This window comes from Neomonachus schauinslandi, chromosome 4 (assembly GCF_002201575.2).
Source record: "Neomonachus schauinslandi chromosome 4, ASM220157v2, whole genome shotgun sequence".
In the NCBI taxonomy this organism is placed as follows: domain Eukaryota; kingdom Metazoa; phylum Chordata; class Mammalia; order Carnivora; family Phocidae; genus Neomonachus; species Neomonachus schauinslandi.
In genome coordinates, this window is record NC_058406.1 from 119,022,586 (window position 1) to 119,049,282 (window position 26,697).

Here is a 26,697-nt window from a genome sequence, read left to right on the forward strand (position 1 = left end):
GAATACAATTTCCAGCAATGTAGTTTTCAATAATCCAAACTGATATCAAAGATATTTTATTCTAAGTAATTTGGCCACAAAGGTAGGAAGCTATGTAAACTAGGAAAGGCTTAGAACATTTTCAAAGTATATCATAAGGGCCATGGCCAGAAACAATGAAATAAAACTAATGATGGCTGTTCAGAATATCTTGATTTACTCACACATACTTCATTCTCTCTTTATATTTCACAAGAAAAACCAAATCTTAAAATGTGCAATGTAAATATGAATGTGTACACTTCCTCAAATTGATAAGATTTAGATTATGCAAATTTAAGAATGCAGAAAGAAATACTTCTGAAAGAAATGCCAAACCTATGAAAGCTGAGCATATTTCAACTGTTATTACAAGCTCTCCCCTAATCTCTAGCTTCCTACCTGCATCTGCCCTTTGGTTTCCTGGTGCCTTAATCCAAACCCTTACCCCTGAGCTGCCTCTCCAACGAGAGTACACCCAGGAAGCCTGGCTTCTTTTTGGGTACACACTCACTGAATTTGCTCCCCCATGACCTCTCCCTGAAGATACAGAGCCCATTAATGTCTCTGTACCCCAAGAATCTCATCAGGCTCTCTCTTTGCAACCACCTGCCAGTAACAGAGGCACAACTAAGCTACAATAACCTCACAAAACTAAAAAAGACCTTTAGTCATAGAATTCAATTCCAGTCAAGCTTGTATTTCATGCAGAAAATTCAATCACTATAGAAATAAGGTCAGAGGACATAAGTGAGCCTGACAGCTCACCTCTGGTTTGTTTCGGCTAACTGTAAAGCCATAAGCTAACTATGAATTAGTACCTTTATATGATAAAATCCTTTATTTTAGCCTTTGTGCATTTAATAGTCAAATTACCAAAACGAACTCTGAGATTCACCAAATTTGGTTCTACCTCCAAATATATAATTCTTATAAAAGGAACAAGTTATGATTTGCCCATACCAAATAAATGTCTACTGCAAATGGCAATGTTTTTAGTTTCAATTAATTAGCCTCTTAATGGTTGCTGAAAAACCTTACAGGAAATAAACTCTTGCAATCTAAAATACTAAAAATCAAGTTATTAATGTAAGTTTCTATAGAAATCAGTGTGCTCTATAAAGAAATAACATTTTAATTTTTAATAGTTGATATTTCCTATCTGACAGACCACATTGTTGATTTTATTTTTTTCACATAGCTGACTTTAAGCCAAAAAAAAAAAAAACCAACAAAATATAGCAGATGAGAAGTAATATTATTTCTAAAAATGAGGAAACATGGCCCACATGAAGTTATCTTTAAAATGATAACTATTCAGAATCCATCATTTAAAGTAAAGTAATACGATGGAGTAATAAACCATTTATAGGCAAGCAAATTAGCATCATTCTGATAGGTTAAATTCTATACATTTTACTTCTTTTGCATGTCTAGGATTATAGTCTTCTGAGGATTTACTATATCCATAGAAAAATTTAGATTTAGATTTACTATATCCATAAAAAATTAGAAAAAACATAATGACAAAATTATATAGAAAATTCCATTAAGGTTAAGAGAGGAAAAAAATTTCATTGAGAGTAAACTTCCATTGTTATGTAGCAAATATAATTCCCATTGAGAAGTATAAGAAAACAAACTAAGGTCAAAATTAAGAAGCTAAATTACATTTAATCACAACTAAAACACTTTTTTTCATATTTAGAACTTACTGTTTATAAGGAGGTTAAGATTAATCTACCTAAAACTATTTATTCCATTGGTTATAGATGTGATACCCTCCCATTTTTTTCATATCCATAAGATAAACACAAAATTGTGTGTCTAGGATGAATTTCTTTGCATCATTACTTTAGTAAGTATAGTATATATTACCATGACATATTTATTATTTTTCTAAGTACTTTAGTATACAAAATTTTAATACATGTAACACTACATAGTAAAACAAAGGAAGTGATGCTCTTTAACAAGCAGAAACACATATCTCACTAGGCCAGATCATATAAAACTTGCATATAAAATTAACATCATTTTTTTCTAGGAAGGCAGCATTTTAAAACAAATGAGGGAATAACACATATTTATACATTACAAGAAATATCTCAATGATAAAGACAGGTAATTCTGGTGGTAGAAAGAGAAGGGTTCAAGATTTCTAAAATAAAGAAACCCAGCCAAAAACTACTGGTTCATATTTTAATGTTACCTTTAAAATAGGCATAGGACATTTTAAAATGTTGGCTACCACAATTTTTATTTCAAAATGGATTTATGTAAGCCTTTAGAAACTTACATTTTCAAATGGAAGTGAATTACGTCAACTAATGCTCAAGAGTGACTATAATTACCATATCTGAAAACAGGCTAGTACCTTATCTATATGTTCAAATATTAAGTCCAGATTAGGAAGTGCTTTAAATCTGAACACAGATATGAAATTATGCTTATTGAAAATATATGTGCAAGAAGTCTATACTTACCCATTTATAAAAGTATATTGAAATATAAATCCATGGAAAAACAATTAAGCCATTAACATTTCAGTAAGAATGAAATACAGAACTGAAGTGGGAAATATTTTCCATAAAATGTGTGTGACTGGACACAGATATTATCAAGGCAAAGATCACCATTAACAAAAAATAAAATGTCTACTTGCCTAGTAAAACTTTGGCATCATCCACATCAAAATCTCCATCACCATCAGCATCATAGACTCCTAGTTTTCCTGCAAGAGGGAGGAAAAAATGGATGGGAAGAAAAGGGAAAACAAGTTTGATAAGGTATTACCCCTTACTACAGTCCTGACCATCAGTCATAAATATTACCAATCAATGCAATTCTTTGCTCTCTGAATCCTGAAAAGCAGTGTTAAGTGAAGATCTTACCTAAAAATGATAGATTCAGGAAATGTTTGCCTTACAATTTAAGAAATATAACTGAGATAATATTTTCCTTAAAGTTTTAACAATCTGCTGATTTAATCATTTTAGCTGAATTTTTTTATTATGTTGCCAAAAATAATTTCGGTAAAAATTTCAACATAAATAAGAAACATTACCGATTTCTAAGTTACATAAAATGTAATGCTTCTACAGTATGAAAGTTCCTCACCACCATCAATACTGAAAATAAAGAGAACACCTACCAAGCCTCAAATAAAGACTAAGTATAAATAATTAACGCCAAGTATAAGTACTAAAAATAAGAGCGCAATTAATTTTATATTTTACAATAATGATTCATAACAGAAACATCATGAATCAACTTAAAAAGAAAGACTTTTATATACTGGAAATACAGTATATAAAACTGGCTTCCTGAAACGACAAAGGAAAACTTAGTTATCCCACTTAAAACTTAACTAGCACTGGCCATCTACTATCAAGGAAAAATAAAAAAAAGCTTAAACCAGACCACTTGAGAAGACAGTACTCTCAGAGCCTTTCCTCTTCAAGCAGAGTAAAATGTTATCTTAAGGCTTTATCATCTAGGAACACTGCCATGTTTAGTACTCCAAACGTGAGTCAAACACATTCAATTCCCTAAAAAACATTCTAAAACCAACATCATTTAGAACTCAGCATTGGACAATGGCTGTGAGGAGACATCACATAGAGCAATATTTTAAACAGCATCCACAAATACAGCGTTAGTACTAAAAAATCAGTCTGCAGCACTGTTACCATCTCTTTAACAAAACGTAAGTTAGAACACTGCAGGAGAGCAGGCAGAACTTTTGGAGTAGAGTGGCTGTGATCAATCTTTACCCTCCCAGAGCCCTCATTCTACTTAGGAAAATAGTTAACTAGCTATGTAGAAATCTGGTTTAGAAAGCACACACACACACACACATTAAAAATAAAAATAAATAATAACGGAGAGATAAGGAAGTTATCATTTCTATGGCTAAGAAAATATAAATAAGAAGCGCTGATCTGCAGGTGGAGGCTATCTATAGCACAGAGCTCAAATAACATTAAAAAGACAGAAAATACCATACTTTCTGACAAACAAAGGGAGAAGTTGGTCCTACCACCTACTTTCTCTGATGCAGGGGATAACTAAATTAACAGAATAAGGATGAGGTTTTAGAGACTAACACAAGTAGACTTAAAATGCATCTCCAATAGCCTACCTTGAAGTACCTCCGAAAAGTTATAACGGAAGTCCTTTGCTTTGGCTGCATGCATGTAAAAACACGAAAATTGTTAACTTGCCCTTAAACGTACAAACATTTTTAATCTCTTCTTTTGCTTAAGAGATGTTCCCTAGCAACATATCACTGTAAGTCAACAAAAGCACAGATCTACTCAGAAGTTTGTCTCCGAACTAAAATTCTTCCTCTATTACTCTATCATCTATCCAGAGACACTCTCCTTTAAGTAACAATGAAAAACTGCAACAAACGGCAGATTATCCATAAGCATGTTTTGCCTCCCCCCACCCCATCGAAAGACGGCTATAATCTAACATCTAAAGCAGAAGTACAGAAGGCTTTATGGAAGGGATGGGGTATTCTATGCAACACGGTACATACAGATGAGCATGCATTTTTTTCAGTGACAGGGTCCACACTTTCAACTAGATCTTTAATGATCTAGTTGTATGTATGTATTCACAATAGCCAAAAAGTGGAAAGAACTCATAGGTCCATCACTGATGAATGGATATGCAAAATGTGGTGAGTATCCATTCAATGGAATGTTATTCAGCTATAAAATGGAATAAGCACTGAACCCTGAAAACAGTATGCTAAATGCAAAAAGGCAGACACAAAAGGCCACATATTGTATGATTCCATTTATATGAAATGTTAGGAGTAAGAAAATCATAGACACAGAAATATGTGTTTGCCAGGAGAGAGGAGGAGGGGGTGGTGGAAATATTCTGAATTAGATCATGAGGAATATATTAAAAACCAGTAAACTGTACATCTTCACATATTAACAATATTGAATTTTATGTTATGTAAATTTTATCTCAATTGAAAAAAAGACTTTATGACTTCAGAGTATGACTCCAAAAATGGTAAAGAATCATTAATGTAAAAAGTATTGAAAAACTGCAGTGATTATGGGAAGAGAAATGGAAAAACAAGGAGAAAGGAAGACAACTATCAGAAATAACATCACAACCTCCTCAACAGCATACAGACAGCACCTATCCCAACACACACACACACACACACACACACACACACACACACACACACCCCTATACCAACACCAATACACACATATACACATACACACACACTGATTCATTCCAACAAAGACAATGGGGTGTGCTTCCAAATGCTCTCTAAGGAAGGGTCTAGCAAACTGGGTCCTGATATAAATTCAGTGGCTCATAAATGTTTAAAATTCATAATATAACAAGATGGAATAGAAATGATACAGTACTGCATTTCCTAATAGTTAAGTACTGTTTGATAAAACTTTCCTGTGTGATATACATACAATAAATACCTATTTTTTATTTTTACTACAGATTATGTTCGAAGAAGTTGAAAAGCCACTACTCCCAGGTAACCCTGATAACACCCCCTTTTGTTTCTACACTGTTGAGAACAACTGAAAGGCTACAAAAATTACCCCCAAAATATGATAAATCTTTAAGATTACTAAAGGATGTCTTTCATGCTTACAAATTCACATAAGAAACAATACGAAAATTCTTACCTAAAACTTCCTCATAATCAACAAGATCAAACCAGACGACAGCTACTGATGTCCAGACTCCCAGCAATGCAATGACCATAAACCATGTGAAAAATGAACTTCCAGAAAGTCCTCCTTTCCTCCCATTTTTGTGTCCTCCATGCTTTGTCTCTGTTTAAAAACAAAACAGATGAACAATGTCATAGAAGAAGACATCTTAGTGAACACCTCTTTTTGCTGAATTATTTCTCCAGTTCCTTGAAAGTATTTACAATGGTAAATCATTTCAAAAATAGTTTTCACTCAAATTCTCAAAACATGTTAAATAAAGTAAGATTTTTTTTAAAGATTTTTTTATTTATTCATTTGAGAGAGAGAGCACAAGCAGGGGGAAAGGTAGAGGAGAGGGAGAAGCAGACTCCCCACTGAGCTGAGAGCCCGACGTGGGACTCGATCCTAGGACCCGGAGATCATGACCTGAGCTGAAGGCAGACATCCAACCATCTGAGCCACCTACAATGAAGATTTTGAAACAGAAAAGATTCTGCTCAGACTCAACACCACACATATAAAACTCTGACTCAGAAGTAACGAAGAAAAAAAAAACACTTATTGGCTAACAATTTTTTAAAAATAAAGGTTGAGGGGCACCTGGGTGGCTCAATCGTTAAGCATCTGCCTTCAGCTCAGGTCATGATCCCAGGGTCCTGGGATCGAGCCCCGTGTCGGGCTCCCTGCTCCACGGGAAGCCTGCTTCTCCCTCTCCCACTCCCCTTGCTTGTGTTCCCTCTCTCGCTGTGTCTCTCTCTGTCAAATAAATAAATAAAATCTTAAAAAAATAAATAAAAATAAAAATAAAGGTTGATATCATATGTATATTATATGTAATATGTATACCTTCCTTCTAAGTTCTTTACATATAACCTCCTCCAAAGTTTAGCGCATATCAACAGCTTCATGAAATCACACAGAAATGTGGCCACATCCTTTTCTTTGACCCATTTAGTTTCTGGAGAATCTTGAAAAGCCTGTTAATGGCCACAGAAAGTATCTCCCCCAAAAATGGCTCCATATTCTTAGCCAGAGAGAGACAGAAGAAGAGAAGGAGACTACTTATAGGAAATAGAGGTCAGGGAAGAAGAGAAGCAAAACAGTACAACAATCAGTCCTCCTCCTTTACAAGATCCACCGGGGCCTAAGGAAGCAGGAAAAGGCTCATCATTCACAATCCGTCTCAATGCAGGAAACAGCTTTGTATACCTGCAGTCCACTGAGTGTCATTTATTACATTTGCTATTCTTCTGGAAATAGTCTTCTTACAGCCAAAAGTAAACAAAAATAATGAAAGTCAAGTGATACTGACAGAAAATGGTCAATGCTGTCCTTAAAAGAAAGGACCACCATATTCAAATTTCTTTTGGAAAGGAACATAATAAATATTATTCAAAGAATATGTCATATTCCCAAATGTCCTCTGAGAAAAGGACAAGTTTATCAAGCAGGTAGGACAGCAGGACACTGTCTTCTCTTTGTTGAGCATGTGCCATGTACTTCAAAGTGCTCCCACGTGCATGGCGGCATGTGACTCTCACAAAGGTCTGGTCAGTGGATCTCAAGAGGGCGTTTCTGGATGTCTATAAAGAACAATTCTTTATCCAGTGCAACTGTGCCTCACACTGCAGGGCAGCCGGCATCCCTGGTTTCCTCGGGTCCCGGAGGTAAGTAGCTCCCCGATGATGACAAACAAAAATATACCCAAACTCTTCCCAGTGTCCCCTACAAGGGCGGTGCCTGGGTCAGAACCACTGGGGGTAAGGACAGTAATAATCATCCCTGTTTTATAGAAAAAAGATTACGTGGTTTACTCCAAGTCCCCAGCACAAGTTGGATAGAGCTAGGAATTAACCTGACTTCTCTGGTCCTGAGTTCCTTGATCCGCGTGAGTGGGCCAAATTACATGACTTTAACAAAGCTCACTAGCTCTAATCTAGAACTGGCTTTCTCACCCCTAAATCCAACTCTCATTACAGAACACTGGTAGTAGTACCCAGTGCCTCAAATTAAGAATATACTGCCAAATCTTCTGGAAGAAAAAATGAAATGAAATTCTTCTTATTAAAAAGATACACAGTTTTTTAAACAAATCACTAGATCAACTTTTCAAAAGGGGCCATAAAAACTATATCAGTCAGAGTGAGTGTATGTATGTATACACACTCAAATACACACATTTTTTATCTATATAGCCATATTTAAGTCTATAAAAATATGACTAAGACAAATTTCATTCTTAACAAAAAAGTCAATTTCCCTTTCTAATGTTCTTTAAATATTAATAGACCTATCAAAAAGGACCAGATTTATAGTCATAGAATTCACAAAAGAATACTCACCAAATAACATATGGCCATCTAATCTGTTTCTAATATGATCTATTATTAAAAGTCTCCAAAAAGCTTGCTTTATAAAATCATAATGTTTACATTAAAAAAAATCCTTACTGGGCATAGATTATGAAGTTACATATTAAATCCACTTAAAACAGGCTTCACTGTTTCAATATCTGAACACAGCCATGGGAGGGGGAGACTGGGTAAAAACTCTGGCAATGTTGATGGGGGAAAATGATGATTTCCAATACTTTTGTGTGTCTTAAGCATAAAAATTATAAGAACAATATAGAACATCACTAAAATTTTTAAAAAGTAAAGAAAAAAGTGGGGACGGGAGCACCACAGATTCACTAGCAATGTTATGTGTTTAATTTATTAAAACTTCAGTGAACATGAAGACATTTTTCAATGCTGTATAAAAAAAAATCCCTTATTTCCGGGGCACCTGGTTGGCTCAGTCAGTTAAGTGACCAACTCCTGATTTTGGCTCAGGGTTGTGAGATCGAGCCCAGGATCAGGCTCCACACTCAGCGCAGAGTCTGCCTGAGATTCTCTCCCTCTCCCCCTAACCCTCACACTCGTGCTCGCTCCTTCTCTCTCTCTCTCAATAAATACATAAATCTTAAAAAAAAAAAACACCTTAATTTTATATAGCATACAAATATATACATACATACCTGTTTATATAGAATACTAATTATAATAAGAAAAATGCCTTCTGGAATATCCATTTACCTCCAAATATGGATTTCTAATTTAAAAGGAGCTTGTAATGGGATAGCTAATGAAACAATTACTTGAATTCAAAGTTCAAGTCTATCTCCATGTCTATTTCTTTCTTAAAGCAGAAATGGAGGAGGAAAATTTCTAAGATTCTCAAAAGGAAAGACTCATTTATCTGAGTTAATTCAGCAAATACTCATCTAAGTTACTGACCTGCAACACCAAATATAAGTAAAAGGTACAAAAAGTTTTCTTTAAATTACATAAATTCACGCACCGTAGCAGAGATGGGGGGAAGGGGATCAAAACATAGTAAAGAACATACCTTTAACTAGAATCCACTTATATTTGTTTTAAACATGATTCTAACAACTTTGATCAAGTTTCCTAATATACTGCACAAAACTAAAGAATATACTTTAAAGACAACCTCACCTATAGGAGTTCAAGCAACAAAGTGCTGCTGGAAGGAAGGCCTGTAGGAGGTATGAAAACCAGCAGCAAGAGCAAAGAATTTGAAAAAATTAAATGGCAGGGGGTGATCTATGATTGATGCGTGCAGGCAAACCTCGAACTATCCTTAAAATAATCTTAAATTGCCCTTAAAATAATCTTAAGTACAAGGGAACGATGACATTCAGACTGAGTTTGTCATTAAAATATTATTTGAAACTGTTTAAGAATGCAAAAAAGGCGTAATAAATCCAGAAATGGTTTTCATTTACAGTATAATTTATCAAACAAATTTATCACCTTAAAAGATTAATGTCAAAAAAGGGTAAATGTTACTTAGCTAGAATATGAAATTATTAGCAGTATTTTATCCTTCCTTTCTAATGTCAAATAAATTCTTACTCTAGTTTCATTAATCTTATTACTGTTAATATCTACTAATACCACAAAGGAACAAAACGGTAAATTATAGAAAGGAATCTTTCCCAAGACATCTCTGTTACAGGAACTTTCTACTTGACACCAAATAATACTCCCGCGATATGTCACTTTGTAAATATGGTGTACCTAGTCCCAAAGGGCAGATTATTTTCTGTCCAATTAACTGAAAAAAGCATAGTAAGATAAACACTTCAAGAGAGTTTAAAACACCCTAAGCAAACCTGAAATCAGCACTTTGTTCCAAAGTATTCTGGAAGAATGTCTAGCAGTTAACCCTATTTCCTAAGATCAGAATAAACCTAAGAGTCTTCATTTCATTTTCTGACTATTGTTTGACCTGTAGTCCCAGGGATTAGTCAAGAAGATTTTTTTTAATGGGGGTTAAGATTATGGTAAGAACTATGTGATTCATTTTTTTCCATGCTGACCCATCAAAAGTAACGACCTCCAAATCAGAAAACTGTTCTTACATACTATTCAACACAGTGAGCAATGAAATGTGCCTCTCTACAAAATGTGGGCTAGGGACAATAGGTCATTTTATTTATTTGGTTGAGGAAAAAGAAAATAGAAGATATACCCCAGCACCTGAACAGGAGTCAGTCAATTACTTCACTGGGTTACAACAAACTGAATTACAAATCAACCATGTATGAGTTTTGCTTAGCACTGTGCTGGTAATTTCATATTTATACATAAACCCCACATTTAAAATTTAAAAAAAAAAACACAAAAACTGTCAAGCAACTCCTCAAACTGATTATTTTTTCCATGTTACAAAATGTCACCATTTGGGAGTCAAGAACTGTTAACAGTAGGTCAGAAGTACCAGCTGATTTTACCTCACTACACAGATTATATAATCCTCAGAAAAGAGGAGAAATGTCTTGTAAAAGAACTTAAAGATACATATCTCAAATTCTTCACCATGGCGACATGAGGCACTTTATCAGAATAGTCAAATGACCCATTCTAACCATTTACTCAAAATGATGTTCAAAGTAGGGATACTCATATTCTCTATACTAATAATAGACTCCTTCCAGTGGCCACTTAGGCAGTTGAGAGTTGGAAGCTGTCTTAACAAGTCTTTTTTTTTTTTTTTTTTCTTAAATAAAATTTCAACATAATGAGCAGGGGGGGAAGGCTACAGAAATCTGGGGTCTTGAGATGGTGTTTTGTTTGTGAATATACATGCCACAGCAGAACTGTGGTAGTTTTTACCACTCTAGTAGGGTTATCTAATGTAACAAAAACATATAAATAAGAAGTTCAAATCAAATTGAAAAACAAAACAAAAACATAATGAGCTAATGTAGCTTACTCTCAATTAAGTGGAAAGACAGTCTTACCTTACAAAGTACGGCAAAAACAAACATATACAAGAATATAAATTCAACGCATTGTTAAAGAACACTTGAAGTTAATAATTACACTAAAAAATATATAAATAAATAAAATCCTAGTGTCTTTATTTTGCATTTATTGCCCGCTTCACAAAAATTAGGTCAGTTTCCACATATGGTAAGGCCTGAGTCGAGCTTTGCTTAAACCAGTTAAGTGTGCTCGCTAATATAAGACGAGATTCACACAGGCCTTAAATTTCCCATAATTTGAGATCTGAATACACACCATTCTTTAAATTCACTTAATTGTAAGATCAAAGAAGACCACTTGTACATTTTTCTGAAGGTTGTAAAATGTGGTCTCTGACAGTATAACATACTAAAAGATATTCTAAGTTAAGACACCAAAACACAGATTAAAGACAGATTACTCCATGAAAAATTAAACTACCACGAGAAGTTGATGTCTCCAGCAGTTCAAAATAGAAAATGTAGAAGATGCAGTCGAAGCACTTAGCCAAAAATATTTTTAAGAGTGCACAACTGAAAACAAAGCTAAAATCTGCCAGCTAGATCCTAAACCACTTTTAACCCAAACAATAAAAATGCACCTTTACCTTCAGCCATTTTGGTCTCTTCAATCCATGAATAACATAGATGGAAGAGAAAAATCAGAGCGCTATCAGCAGGTATCAGGCACGCCGAACACCCTTCCCTACTACAGCTTGGGACTGGCCAACTGCTCCACGGGCAAGGCCTCTAGAACTGAAATTGGACCTGACTGCAAACTCTGCTCACCAGTTATTTTTAGAGGCCTCTTCCTCATGGCCAAAGACTGCTAATCACTCAGGCGAAATGCTCCCCTAACAATACAACAGCCTTTCTCTCCCCACTTACGGGATTCCTCTCTCAGTGGGTCCTATCTCCCAACTCCAAACCCTAAAAAAAAAATGAAGCATGCTGGAGAAAAGGAAATGGAACAAATTGTCCTGCCAGTTTTGTTTTCTTGGAATCAGGCTTCAATGGTTTCAGCCCAAGGACCAAATCACTCAAAACTGAAACAAGTCTTGCTGTAACACGTGGCCCTGTGCCCAGGACCCGCTTGATCTGGCCCCTCAGAATCTAATCAAATGCTTACATGAAAAAGACCATGACTTAGTTTGTGTGAGTGAAACAGAATACTAAATAGTAAGAAATTAATTAATGCTCTGGAATTCTGATTCACAGGCATTACCATCCCAAGTCTAATTCCTCCAGTAGCAAAAGTAAAAAGAGAGGGAGAGAGAGAGAAAGAAGGAGGGAGAGAGAGCTGAGAATGAAAGCATGGAGGGAGGGAAGGGAGGAGAGGGAAGGGAGGCTGGGAGGGAGGGGACAGGGAACGAAGAAACCCTTTAGCATGGCAGCAGTGATCTAGGAAACAGGACCTCAGAGAAGGTACTGGAAAGAGAGTGTGCAACTCTATTCTGATTTTTTCCACTTCCCTCTAGCCCCACCTCCAAATCGTCCCTTCTGTGAAATAAAACCAGCCCAATGCCGCTAGCATTTATCCACTGATTTAAGATTAGCAGTTCACAGAATGCATCAGAGCTCTGATTAGTGTATTAAATTAATTTAGCACAAATAGTATCCAGAGCAAGGCAGCAGCCTTCCAAAATTGTTTATTATGAGTGTTTAATTTTTTTTGGTCAAATTGAATGCTTCACATGCAAATTAAACATTTAAATGTTCTGAAGAGGAATCAGCAACCTATGGTCCCAATATTTGATTTGGAATAGAGCAAAACAAGGCAACTGAACAAAACTGACGAGTGTCTTAGGTGTCCTCTGACCAAGAGCCATTTCCCGCTCCCCTTTCCTTTCCTCAAAGATCTGTCCTGCCGAAGTTAGGGCTTGCTAAAATGTTACATGATAGTGACTCATTTGTTGACAGGGATTTAAGATGACCCGCCATCATGCAAATTTAGTACTTCGGAGGCTTTCTTTTTGTTTTGTTGTTTTCAGAGAGAGGGAGAGTGACAAGAGACCACATCCTGGGGCCACAGGAAACCAAGCTACTACATTCACATGGCAGGGGCGGGGGTAGCCCGTTTCAGACTTAAGGAACCTGGATTCGATTCCTGGCTTCTTCACTAACTTTGATTTGGGGACGACATCAATTTGGGGGGCCTCAATTTCCTTGCCTTTAAAATGTGTCTTGGCTTTAAACACCTGAACTTTCCTCCCCTGGCCTGAAAGCAGTAAAATGTGTCCATTAATCTTTCCTTGCGCCAATAACAGAATGGTATGACAGGACAAAACAGGAGCCAGAAATAAGGACCAAAGGGAAAAGGGAAGAACGGTTCATAGCTGTGCTGTACGTATATGTTTAAAACTGAATATCCCGTCATCCTGTTTCATGTATGGTTGAGTTCTCAGATTTGTAAGTTTTTAGACATACTTTCATTGAATAAACATTTAATTAAATGGGGGAAAAAATGTGTCTTGGCACAAACCAGGCATGCAAAATAAATGTTCATTGAAGTCATCCATGCAACACATTTCCAATGCACCCATGAGGATGCATGCACCAGCCTCCGCATCTCCAATCCCAGCTCTTTTTCAGGATGCCAGCCTGCCACCAGGACTGCCCGAGCTGCTGGGGTTCCTTCTCTCCCTTTATGGGCCCGAGCCAAGCCAGCTGCATCCTAAATTACAGGTCTGTGGCCAAGGCTGAACTGAGGCAGGAATCACACCTACTGAATCCGGGTATACCTCATCCCTGAGGCTTTTTAACACGGCTCCGATGATTCCTCCTCGACAAAGCACACACATTTACACAACCTTCTCCTTCACCTTTTACAAGTTTTGCAGTTTTTTAATAAAATGCTTTCCCTCCTTAGTATCACAATAATGGCATACCTGTGTATTCTAGATAGGGTGATTAGGATAAATCTGAAATAACATTCAATCCATCACATTCCTTAAGGAAAAAGAAATTCTGAATTGCAAGTAACCACCACTTAACAAGAATAACAACTTATTTTTATGACAGGAAATGTTTATGAAAGGTTTAAAAATAAACTCATGTGCATATTGTGAATCCTGTGTTTAAAACCCTAGCAATGACGGCTAAAGTTGTAAATGAACCAGTCCTTGTAATCACTGCTGGGGCTAATAGCAAATTCCCAGGTCCAGGCAAAGACCAAACTTCTAACATGTGCTCTGAGACTATTATTATCAGCCTGATGCCACTGGAGACCACAAGAACCAAGTCTCAAGTCCACTGAGTCCAGGCTCTACCTGCTTCCAAGACCTACCAGGGGAAATCCATCAGACCGCTCATGGGACACAATGACTACTTCCCTCCCCACGCCCAAGTACATGTTATTGCAGCAGTGGTTCTCACGAGCACACTGGAGTCACCTGGAGGGCTTGGCAAAACACAGACTGCTGGGATGTCTGGGGGGCTCAGTTGGTTAAACGTCTGCCTTTGGCTCAGATCATGATCCCAGGGTCCTGGGATCGAGTCCTGCAACCGGCTCCTTGCTCGGTGGGGAGCCTGCTTCCCCCTCTCCCTCTGCCGCTCCCCCTTCTTGTGCTCACTCTCTCTCTCTCTGACAAATAAATAAAATCTTTAAACACACACAGACTGCTGGCCCACCCCCAGAGTTTCTGAGTCTGTGGGGCCTGAGAATGCATTTCTAACAGGTTCCCGGTGGCTGATCAGATGCAGCTGGTCGCAGGACCGCACATAAAGAGAACCATTGCACTACTCACTGTCCTAGCCATCTCTAATTCTCGGGGTCTGGAGGAGGAGGAAAGGAGTACTTGCTTTTTACCGATTTCCAGACCATCATTTCCTTACCACCTAAAAAAGAAAACAACAAAACCCTGTTCCTCTGAGGCCCATGCCATCCAATTCTACTGCCCTCCCCCTTGCCTTGTCACGGTCATGGACCACGCCCAGCGCCCTCTCCCCTCGGTGACGTCTTCACCTCCATCCTAGCCATTACCACGTGACATCAATATCTATCTGCGTGGCAAATGTGACAAGTTCTCTTACGTTCCCCAGTGATCTTGTTCCCCTCCATCCTCTATCCAACATTCATTCTTATATCCCTATTGTGGATCTTCTTATAAACCCACCCTAATTCGCCTTCCTAATCCTATCTTCATCTTTGTTGAAGTATCTCTAGCTTTCCTGGCACCATCATCCTCACAGATCCTGTAACCCTGCTAAGAAAGCTCTGTTTGCTTGAGCCCATCATGAGAATTGCAGGATATAAGATACCAAAAATATATTTCTTAAACACAAACACACCCCCTTTTCATGTACGTATAGTCTCCAAAGCAAACATGAGCAACTTTTACCATTTGAAACCTAATATTAAATAGCCAGTATTACAGACATAACAAAAGGCAACTCAGCAGACATTGAGTAAAATCTCCTTAAATACACCGCCCCCAGCTAGGGAGCACCACCTCCGTATGTGAAGATTTAGGTTGTACCGAATGTGTGATGCATAGGATAAAAACACCCACTCGGATCATAACCCTATTTTTCCAGCTTGTCGACTCAACAGTTTCTTCTCGGATCCTGGAGTTCTCTTGCTTCTACTTTCTTCTGAACCCTCCTTGCCTCCTGCCTTCACATCTTTCCATATCCATCTTAAGAGTCCACAGTTCATCAGTGAAGTCACTGCCTGACTCACTAAACCCCTCATCCCTCTACTCCTTCAGTGCATCCATCTGCCGGGAGGTAGTTGTCTCCCTGGATGAACACAATTATTCACCCTCTCCACGACTGGCAAGGCAGCGAGGCACACGGCACACCAAATGAAATTCTGCACAAGACTCAGTGGAGCCAACCCCAACCAGCCCTCAGGGCTGCTTGTCAATCCTGCCCAAGCTCCAGAACACTCACTTTCCCATTCTCCACCAGGGCTATTTCCCACATCTCTGCCCCTAAAGTAGTCTGTTTTCTCATACTCAGAAAATGCCAGAGCCTCTTCCATCACAGAAAACAGAAGCCTCAACAGGAAACTGTCTCGACCCATCACCACCCTCTGTTCCCCAGCATCCATTCTCTGCTTTCCTCCCAATCCCTAGGTTCCCTCCCCCTCCTCATCTTCTCAGTCTCCTGTACCAGCAGCCTCTCTGCTTTCACTACATCTTCGCTCAAGCCCAGAGCTAGTCCCTGTTCTTTCTCCTCCCTGTCACAGAGGACATTCTCAACAGAGCTGTTATTTCACTGCTTTCACTTTCTGATGGCCCATTCACTCCTCACCACCCACAGGCTGCGACTAGCTTCTGCCCCGTGTAGGTACTCTAATGTCGTGCCAATGACTTCCAAGTCACTGAACCCCATGGAACATTCTCAGTCCTCATCTCACTTGCCCTCTCAGAAGAATTCTCCCTCCTTAAACAGTCTCCCTCCTTGACTTCCCTGCTTCAGAATCATCTGGTATTTCCTCTACTTTTCTGGACTTTCTAATTCTCAATCTCCTCTGCTAGTTCAGTCTCTTCTAGTTAACTTTTAAATGTGGAAATTCCATATGCCTTGGTCCTATGCCATCTCCCTGGTTGACTTTGAGCCACCCTCCATATGGCTTAAATCCTTCTCTCCTTTGAGGTCCAAACATGAGAGATGAAAATGGCTTCCATGGATATAGCTACTACTGTGTAGAAACTATGAACCTGGTGCCTATTAAAGGACATGACCTCTATTTAAATGATTCTCCACATCAAAAAAGTACGCACAGCCCAATAATTCTGCTGTTTGTTTCTTCAGCTCCAACACTTACAACGTCGATACGAATTTTTTTATCTGCTTTCTTGCCCATAACATCAACCTGGAAAAAAAAAAATCCACCCATGTAATGCATAATATCTGAGCACTTATGACATTCAAAGCAGTGTAGAATACACAAAAACACAGCCTCTATCCTCAGTGCCCTTTTGATCTACTGGAAGGAAGGAAGGCTTTTACCTGTGTTCATTCATTCCAATATTTACTGAGTATCTACTATATCTGACAATCATTTAAGCACTAGAGATAAAAAGAAAATAAAACATGGTGTTTGCTATATAAACATTGAAAGTAACTCTCTCAACCCTAGCACTTACTCTGAATCAGGTGGGGCGCAAATTACAGCCTACCTCCCACTTCTGTATGGACCATGAGCTTATGAAGGTGTTCACCTTTTAGATCAAGTGAAAAGAAATCAAAGACAGAAACTCATTAACGGGAGACAATGGTATGAAACTCAAACGTCCGCATCCATAAATAAAGTGTTACTGGAACCCGGTTGTACCTGTCTGCTTACACTGCTGTCTGTGGATGCTTCAGGCTACGGGAGAAGAGCCGAGCAGTGGCAAGGGGGATTATAGGACTGGCAATGCTGAGCCCTGATCGAAAACGATCATGGTAATCCCCCTACAGCCAGTGACGGGTGAGACAGGCAGGCCTAAGCCAGTCAAACCATAAGCAGCAAGGACTCTTACTCTGAGCAAATGAGAAAAAGCAGCCCCTTTTCTTCCACTGAACATGAACAAGGAAGCATGCAATCCCAATTGCCTCTGGCTACCATCTTGGCTCCAGGAGAGGAACCAGCCTCAAGGTGACACCTACGCTAAGAGCAGAGAAGCAGAAGGAACACGAGGCCCTGAAGACACCTCGAGCCACTGATCATACCACGTCTGGAATCATCGTATCACATCTTTTTAAAGGAAGAAAATTCCTAATTGTTTATGGAAGTCTGAGGCTGGTATCTGTTCCTAACACAGATGCTGCCCTTACAATCAAGCAAGAATGGAAGACCACAGATCATTGCAGTCCAAAACAAAATGTCTGTTTTGTTCACGGGAATATCGCCATCACCACATTTAATAAGTGTATTAATGAAATGCTTACTGTGTGACACTTTGTAGTCAATCTTTGTAACTATGATGCAAGTACTGCTATCCTTATTTTAAAGATGGAGAAAAGTTAAAGATGCTAAGAGAGGTTTGATGACTTTATTGAAGGGCAACCAAGAGTTGGTTGCTACTGAGTAGCAGAGCCAGTATTCAGGTCCAGTCCAGTCTGATATTTTGTTGTCCGATACCTGATAACACTTTCATCTGCTGAAGGAACCAATAAATGAATGAAGACACTAAAACAGTGGTATGTGGAGAGTGCTACAGAACCCCGTGCTTGGGGTGTGGGGGTTTCGAAGCCCAGGGTATGGGAAGACATCGAAGAGAGATCAGGAAGGATTAATGAAGGAGCTAAATTGTGAAGGCTATTTAGGAATCACGCAGGGAAAGGCAAAGCGAGGAGCTGTCCTAGAAGAAACTGCATGTGTACATTCGGAGACTACAGAAAGTGACTGAATATGGCTTAATCAGTATAAACGTAGAGAGAGAAGCAGAGAATGGCTGGAGAGGGTAAGACGGGCAAGATCATGAAGTGCTCCCTAGATCATGCTACAGAATTTAAACAGTATCTTGAGTCCTTGAGGAACCCCTCAAGGTTTTCAAATAACGAAGGGGCATGACCTAATCTCCACTTTATAAAGATGGCTATGACAGAGGGATGAAACAGGGCCAGTTAGGAATAATCTAAGCAACAACTAAAGGACCTAAAATGTTCAACTGAAGGAGCTCTAGAGTCAGAATTGGGATCCCAACTCCAGTTCCCACTGTTACTAGCTCCATGATCTTTGATAAATTAATCCAAGCTTCCATTTCTTCACCTACAAAAAGAGGAGGAAGAGAATTACTATGAGAATTAAATGCTAAGCTAAAGAAGCACACAATGTCTGACATATAGTGAGCACTTGCTAAGTGGCAGCTAGGTTTATCCTCTACCATTATTGTTATCAGTTAAGTTTATAGCTCAGGAGCACCAAGCATTGGAAGCCATCAATAGACAGTAGTTAAAGCTATGGAGAGTGTGTAGCATGGGATTAGAACAGGGCCCAGCAAAGAATCCTGGGGAAGACTACCATTCAGGGAGCAGATAAAGAAAAGGTACAAGAGCCCAGTAGAGCTGGGGTTAATGTAGTCTCTGTTGACTCTGACCAGAAAGACTTGAAGGGAAGGAAAGAAGAAAAGGAGCCCATATTACTCATTTATGCTATCTGGCTGGGTAGAAGAGGCAGAGTAGAAGGAGGTTTTGTGTTTTGTTTTGTTTTTCATTAAATGAGAAAAACTAAAGAAAGGGGACTAGGCTATGGGAAGGGGTAGAGAAGGAGAGTTCTCCAGGGTAGGTAAGTGATGGCTCAGGTCTGTGAGAACATGGTATGGACACACCAATAAGGGTTCCCTTGGGAGGCCCAGGCTCCTGTCTTAGTCTTCGTTTTTCCCTTAGGTAGGTGGGGGCCCAGAGGTCTCTAACAGCTGCATCTTCCAAGATTCTAAATTCTTTCTATCTGTGGTACTGGCTCCTCTCTGCTCACCCTCCACCCTACCGGGCCTCCTCCTCAGTCTAAAGAAAGAAAAGGGGCTGTACTGAACTACACATTAAAGATGTACTTCATGAGCTCAGTTCTTGCTTTCTCTCACATGCAAATTAGGGCAATATCTTATCAAGATTCTCAACTGTACTGGCTTTTGCAACCATCCCAGGTCCCAGACCCCTGTTTCCCCACTCCAGGTGGGGGGGGGGCCCCTAAATCCCCCCCCTGTCATTTTTTTAAGAAAAAAGGGCCGGGGGGGGGGGAGGGAGAGAGGGAGAGAGAGAATCCTCAAGCAAATACCCCGCTGAAGGCAGAGCCGGACTTGGGGCTCAACCCCAGGACCCTGAGATCAGGACCTGAGCTAAAAATCAAGAGTTGGCCGTTTAACTGACTGAGCCACCCAGATGCCCCCAAGATGAGAAACTCTTGAAGGATGTCCCTGATTTCTCCACACAATGGGAGGAAGTCATCTGTCAAAATGCAATGGGAAGTAGTAAGGCATCGAGCTCAAGGAATTGAAGATTTAAATAGCTAGTACTGAAAACATGGGTAAACATCAACGAAGAATACACAGGGGACTGCAAGACATTGTTGAGGGGCCAGCTAAGGAGGGAGGTCTCAAATACATGTAGTTTATTCCAAATCAGTACTTACCTGAGCTACTGAACAGTTCATCTTACTCAATCTTACTCACCCTTACTCTATCCTTATTCAGTCATCTTAAATGTCTCATTAATCACAAGAGAATTTTGAAAAGGTAACTGGGGACTTATTAGCAAAAATACTGTACCACTTCAAAAAGAAAAAAAAAAACACAAGTTGCTTTATGAGCTTTGCACCTTCACATACATGAACTTCACCTGAAAGTTGTCCTAGCTTTATAGTTTTACAGAACAAAATGGAAACAGAAATACAGGGCACATCAATGTTCAGCACGTAAATCTACTAGTACCTTCATGAGACACAGAGCCCTTCAGTAACCGTTATCTGAGATCTGTGTCTGGTACCCTAGACCTCCAGGTGTACTTACTGGTTACAACTAAAGAGACTGAGTAGTTAAAACCCATAAGATCATCAAATAAACCTGAAAGTTCCAGAAAACAAGCATTATGTTCTACTCGTGAACACAGTTCAGTTTTGAAAAAAGTAATGTATCCAGTGCTAGTCATTACCGTTTAAGCAGGAAAATGGGCTCCATACCAAGTCAACCTGACCAAATTACCAGGATCCAATGGTTTACCTTCTCACAGGTATTAGAATATCCAGTCTATTTTATAAAGACTTTCACTTTAATAAACTCAAAAAATTCTGTCTCAAAAATATAATTTTTTTTTTTTATTTGAGAGAGAGAGAGAGAGAGAAGGAGAATGAGCAGGGGAAAGGGGCAGAGGGAGAGGGAGAAGTAGACTCCCCGCTGAGCAGGGAGCCCAATGTGGGGCTCGATCCCAGGACCCCTGAGATCATGACCTGAGCCAAAAGCAGATGCTTAACTGACTGAGCCACCCAGGTGCCCAAAAATAACTAGAATTTAAAGATATTTAAAATTTAGGGGGGCCTGGGTGGCTCAGTTGGTTAAATGTCTGACTCTTGATTTTGGCCCAGGTCATGATCTCAGGGTCGTGAGATGGAGCCCTGTGTTGGGCTCCAGGCTCGGCCTGGAAGCTGTTTAAAATTTTCTCCCTCCCTCTGCACCATACTCCCACTTGTGTGCGTGCTCTCTCTCTCTCAAAAAAAAATTCCAAAACTTCTAAAAGAATGTATAAAAGGATAGCTTTGTAACTTGAAAATAGGAAAAAAAAAAGAAAATAGGCAAAGTTTCTTAGACAAGATAAAGAAAGCAAAAACCATTAAAAAATGAAGTAAACATCAACATAAAAATATGTGCTCTTCAAAAGATACTATTAAGAAAAAGGTAAGCTATAGACCGGAAGAAATTATTTGCAATACATGTATCTGAAAAGAACTTCTATCTGGGATATATTAAAGCTACAACTCAGTAACAAAAAGACCAAAAAAAAAAAAAAAGGCAATAAAAAATAGTCAGAAGAGGTAAACAGAAACTTTGCAAAAGAAGATAATGTATATGACCAATAAGCACAAGAAAAACTACATGACATCACTAGTCATCAGGGAAATGTAATTTTAACCTACAATGAGAAGCCACTGACACCCACCAGAATGGCTAAAATTAAGAAGACTGACAACACCAAATGCTGGTACAGATGTAGAACAACTAGAATTCCCACATACTGTTGGTGGGAGTGTAAAATATATTGTACAACCACTCTGGGAAATAATTTGGCAGTTCTTTTATAAAACTAAACAAACACCTACCTTATAACCCAGTAATTTCTCTCCTAGGTATTTACTCAGAGAAATGAAGACATACATCCAATAAAAAAAAGAAATCTCCAATATTACAATATTTACAGAATATTCTTCATAATATTCCAAACTAGGAATAGCCCAAGTGTCCATCAGTAAATGACCAGAAAAACATACTATGCTCTGGTCACACAATGGACCACTTGGCAACAAACACAACAAGATACTCATACATGCAACATGGATGAACCTCAAAAATATGCTGACTCAAAGAAGACTTAAAAAGTACTTACAAAATAAAGTTCCAAAACAGACAATACCAATCTATGGTGAAAAAATTTAGTACAATGATTGCCTCTGAAGGCAGAGGTGGTGGCAAGAAGAGACTGGAGTTTTCTGAGGTGACAGACATATTCTCTATCTTAACAGGTTGCTTGGGTTACACAGATGTAAACATTTATAAAGACCACTTGAGAATACTACACTAAGATTTGTGCAATTCACTGTATGCAAACATTACCTCAGGGGGTGAAAACCATAAACAAATGTTGAGCTCTAGTTAATGTCAGACATACGTAAATGTTTAGGAGTCAGGTACATTGATGTCTACGACTTACTCTGAAATGCATAAAAAACAGATTGATTGATATGATATAAAGCAAATATATTAAATATTAACCACTGTAAAATCTAGGTGGTAGGGTCACTATACAATTCTTTTAACTTAGGTGCATATTCTAAATTTTTCATAATAAAATATTAGTTTAAAAATAAAAATACATGAAGTACCCAGGCTAAATGTATTAAAAGATGTGTATAACTTTTGGGTAAAATTACGAAAATTAATGATAAGACTTAAATAAATAGGAAATTATACTATGTTCACATAAAGACCTGGCTTTATAACTGTGTATTTGTCCCAAATTATGCTATAAATTCAATACCATTCCAGTCAAAATCCTGAAACACTTCTCATGAAACTTACTTGATAAGCTCATGCTAAACAGTACAGTCATGCAGAAGGAAAGGTTCAAAAACAGCAAGGACAATGGTAAAGAGACAAGGCAGAGGACTTGCCTGATCAGATATGCTATAGAGTGACTCAGTGAGGTACTGCTCCTACATGCTTGGAATAAAACAGAGCCACACAGATTTATATACAATACATGATAACACAGATTAGCGTAGAAAGAAGACACTTTGACTGATGGTACAGGAAATTTTCATCATCCATTTTTTAAAAATATTGAATTAGACCTCTACCTCACAATATATACAATAAAACCTACACTTGGTAGTTTAGAGATCTACATGTGAAAAGACAAAATTTAAGATATTTTAGAAGAAATAAGAGAATGTTTTATGATCTCTGTTTTGGAAAGGATGTCTTAAAGCACAAAGGTACAAACCATAAAGTAAAAATTATAAGATTAAGACGTTAAAATCTTAAAATTCTGTTCAACTAAATATGGTATAGAAAATGACAAGGCAAATAATCGTATTGGGAGAAGCCCTTTACCTTACAAATAATCAAAAGGTTCAGGATGTAGAAAAGAAATTCTACAAATCAAAACGAAACATAAAAAAACAAACAACAACTACCACACACCAGAAAAACAGACACGCTCAATGAACAGGCAATTCACAGAAAAAGAAACACAAATGGCTATTCTCAGGAGTAATAGACAAGTAAATGCAAGTTGAAACCACAAGGTAATGGTATCACACCCACTAAACTTGAGAATATCAAGCCTTACCAAGTGTTGGTAATGTGGTTACAGCAAAAAGGAGCTGTATCCTGTGTGAGTGGGAGCGTAAACCTAATACGACCACGTAGATGGCAGGAGCAAGTTAAGTTTAATAGATGAATTCTTTTTTTTTTAATCAGAGAGAGAGAGAATAAGAGACAGAGAGCACGAGAGGGAAGAGGGTCAGAGGGAGAAGCAGACTCCCCGCTCAGCAGGGAGCCCGATGAGGGACTCGATCCCGGGACCTCACGATCACGCCCTGAGCCGAAGGCAGACGCTTAACCGGCTGAGCCACCCAGGCGTCCCAATAGATGTATTTTTATGCCACCAATTCCAAACTGGAAAAACCCTTCGGAATGCACACAAGGGGATGGGCAGCCACAAGTGCTCAGAGCAGCAGTGTCTGAAAGAAGAAAACTCAACAAGCCAAGTGGTCTTCGCCAGCAGCACAGCTAACCAAAAAAGTGGTACATTCATACAGGGAGGGGCTATGTGAAAACAAAGAGCCAGAGCTGGTAGAATCCCAAACAAATGGTGGCAAGCTGGTCTGCCAAGTATAAGCCTGGTCACAAAGCTTTTCATGTGTGCTACACAAAGATACATAGATATACTTCCTAAGCAGTTTTCATCCATACGGCTTTTGACAATAGTTATGTTTACACAAATGGACACCTAGTTATATAATGTGCAATGTGACATTATATAATATATATTACTTGGGTGTCTATACATTATACATTATAAAGAAATGCAGGAGAATAATTATCACAAAATGTGTAAGAGTGGCTGGGAAGGGATAGCACAGGAGAGGAGAGACCAAGAATTTGGCAACATTTTATTTCTTCACCTGGTCAGTGGATAGGTCTTAAAGATGCAATATTTCAAAGAGATAGAGTTTTAAAGAACAGTACATAGAAATCTGTATGTTGCAGAAGTTAGAGAGATGGCTCACCAACAAAAAAGCATGAATTGATTTCTAAATCTCAGACAGGAACAATCGTTCAAATCAACCTGATTCAAAGAATGGAAAAGTTAAACGCTAGATAGTCTTTCGACACACATTTACAACACAGATTTTTATTTTCATGTAAGAAAAAAAAAAGTTAACTGCTCCTAAATAAAATGTACATGTGCACGTTAAGACCAAAGGGCTTTCCAGTATATCTTTTCAGGAAATGTGAAATTTAAAACAGCGTGAAAAATGGGGAGGAGGGGAGGGAATAGTGTCTATTAGCGATAAGATAAACATGAAACAGAAGTTAGAGACAGAGTACAACATCAAAACAGCACTGAGTCTACGCCCTACTGGTTATGGAATCAAGTTATTTTATCAAACAATATTCTTTCACTTTAAAATGAAGACTGATGCTTGCTGGCTTCCATACAGAATGAGTCACTGGGTTAAATGTGCAGGCACGTATGTGGGAGAGAAGTGCTGGCATTTCTCCAAGCCCTGCAAGAGGGCTTTCCACTCGGCTACGACGGGACACCCCTCCACCACCAGCCTGGCCCCATTTAATTCACTAACCCTATCTGCTTTAGAGCACAGAGAACAACTATGGCAGATGATGACAGTTACACTACAGCCAGAATGACTAGACAAGCCACCTGGATCTCACAATGGGCCAAAAAACAGCCCAACCCCTTCAAAAGTCCTTATGTAACTATTGTTTTTTAAAGATTTATTCATGAAGTAAGTTCAGATTTTCCTTTGAGTCTAATAGGTTATCTATAGCAAATTTGTCCTCAAGGGTCATCAATCTGATCAGAACCAAACTGCATTCAGTGATTTGCCATTAAAAGATAACCACATCGGCCAAAGGTAACTAAGACACATCCCTGAAAAACAAGTATCAAATGCAGACCAAATGCCTGAAGCTCGCCCATTTCAGGAGAATAACATTTTTTAAAAATAAATAATGAATGACAAGAAAACACCATCTTGGCTCCCCACACCACCAGAAGAAAGAGAAAAGGTTAAAGCACAGGACTCCAGAATTATACTCCTACAGTTGGCATATAGAAAAGAAAGAAACGAACATCTAGTCTTCTAGCAGAAATCACCAGAACTGCGGAACGGAACCAGACATGCATCCACCCAGACAGACGTACCCCTGTGCGTGCAGTGCTGGGTGGCTCCTGGGGCAGCAGATACCGCAACAGATGAGCTAACCCAAGCACCTCCACATCTCCCAACAGGCGGCTGGTGCTTTCCCCAGAGACTGGCTAAATTGTAGATGGGTTCTCTGTACCTCCAGGTCTTACTAAAGGGGAGTTAATTTTTAAAAAAATTTTTGTAGGGGCGCCTGGGTGGTTCAGTCGGTTAAGCGTCTGCCTTGGGCTCAGGTCATGATCCCAGGGTCCTGGGATCGAGCCCCGCATCGGGCTCCCTGCTCAGCAGGGAGCCTGCTTCTCCCTCTGCCTGCTGCTCCCCCTGCTTGTGCTCACTCACCCTCTCTGTCAAATAAATAAAATCTTCTAAAAAAATTGTTTTTGTATCTTGGTACAGAATGAAGTTGAACTACTTAGGAGATGCAAGTATCCAAGACACAAAGTTGCCTATTTTCATGATATTAAAAACAGCATCAAGAGACTAAAATGTATCTGAGCTCTAGTAAAATAAAATAATGTAACAGATCTACAAATGGTGCACCTTCACCTTCTGAGGTGGACAAAAATGCAAGTGTCCTCAAAGCCGTGGCAGAACCACAACTGCTGCGGCAGCCGTTTCCCTTACAGCACATATGCTAACACAATGTAACCGAGGATTTGTTTCAAAATCATAAAAAAAATGTCGAGCATGCAATGACCTGCTTAGCTCTGCACCCTTATGTTCTCGGAAGTTTTGTACTCACCCTTACCATTAGAGAAACTTTAATGAATATATCTGAGGTAAACCTTACAAAGGCATAGAAAATTGGTTTGAGGACTATCACAACCCTGAAATGAGAGAAGACTTCCTCCATTTGGAGAGATCGGGATAAGAGATTCGGAGAGACTTGCTACACAGTTTTTAAATGGATATGAATCCAGGTCAACAGACTCCTGAAGTTCATTCCTTTCTTGGGGGGGGGGGGGGGGGGGAGGACAGGGACTGGGGAGCTCAGGGGTTAAATTTCTGTACTGACTAAAAATAAGGTGGATAGTTCACATGGGCCTTTA

General features: G+C 38.8%; 1 protein-coding gene across 2 annotated transcripts in view; it reads right to left on the bottom strand.

Moving 5' to 3' along the window:
• Window positions 1-26,697, bottom strand: part of ASPH (aspartate beta-hydroxylase) — a 220,427-nt gene that overhangs the window by 188,744 nt on the left and 4,986 nt on the right. Inside the window, exons 1-3 of one of the 2 annotated variants that reach the window (XM_044914635.1) lie at window positions 11,661-11,772; window positions 5,709-5,858; window positions 2,684-2,752 (exon numbers count right to left, since the gene is read on the bottom strand). In XM_044914635.1, the coding sequence (XP_044770570.1) occupies window positions 2,684-2,752; window positions 5,709-5,858; window positions 11,661-11,670 (229 nt within the window). In that variant the 5' untranslated portion in view covers window positions 11,671-11,772. Of the gene's footprint in view, window positions 1-2,683; window positions 2,753-4,162; window positions 4,208-5,708; window positions 5,859-11,660; window positions 11,773-26,697 lie in introns of those variants that run through there. The other variant, XM_044914636.1, reaches the window with a different exon arrangement.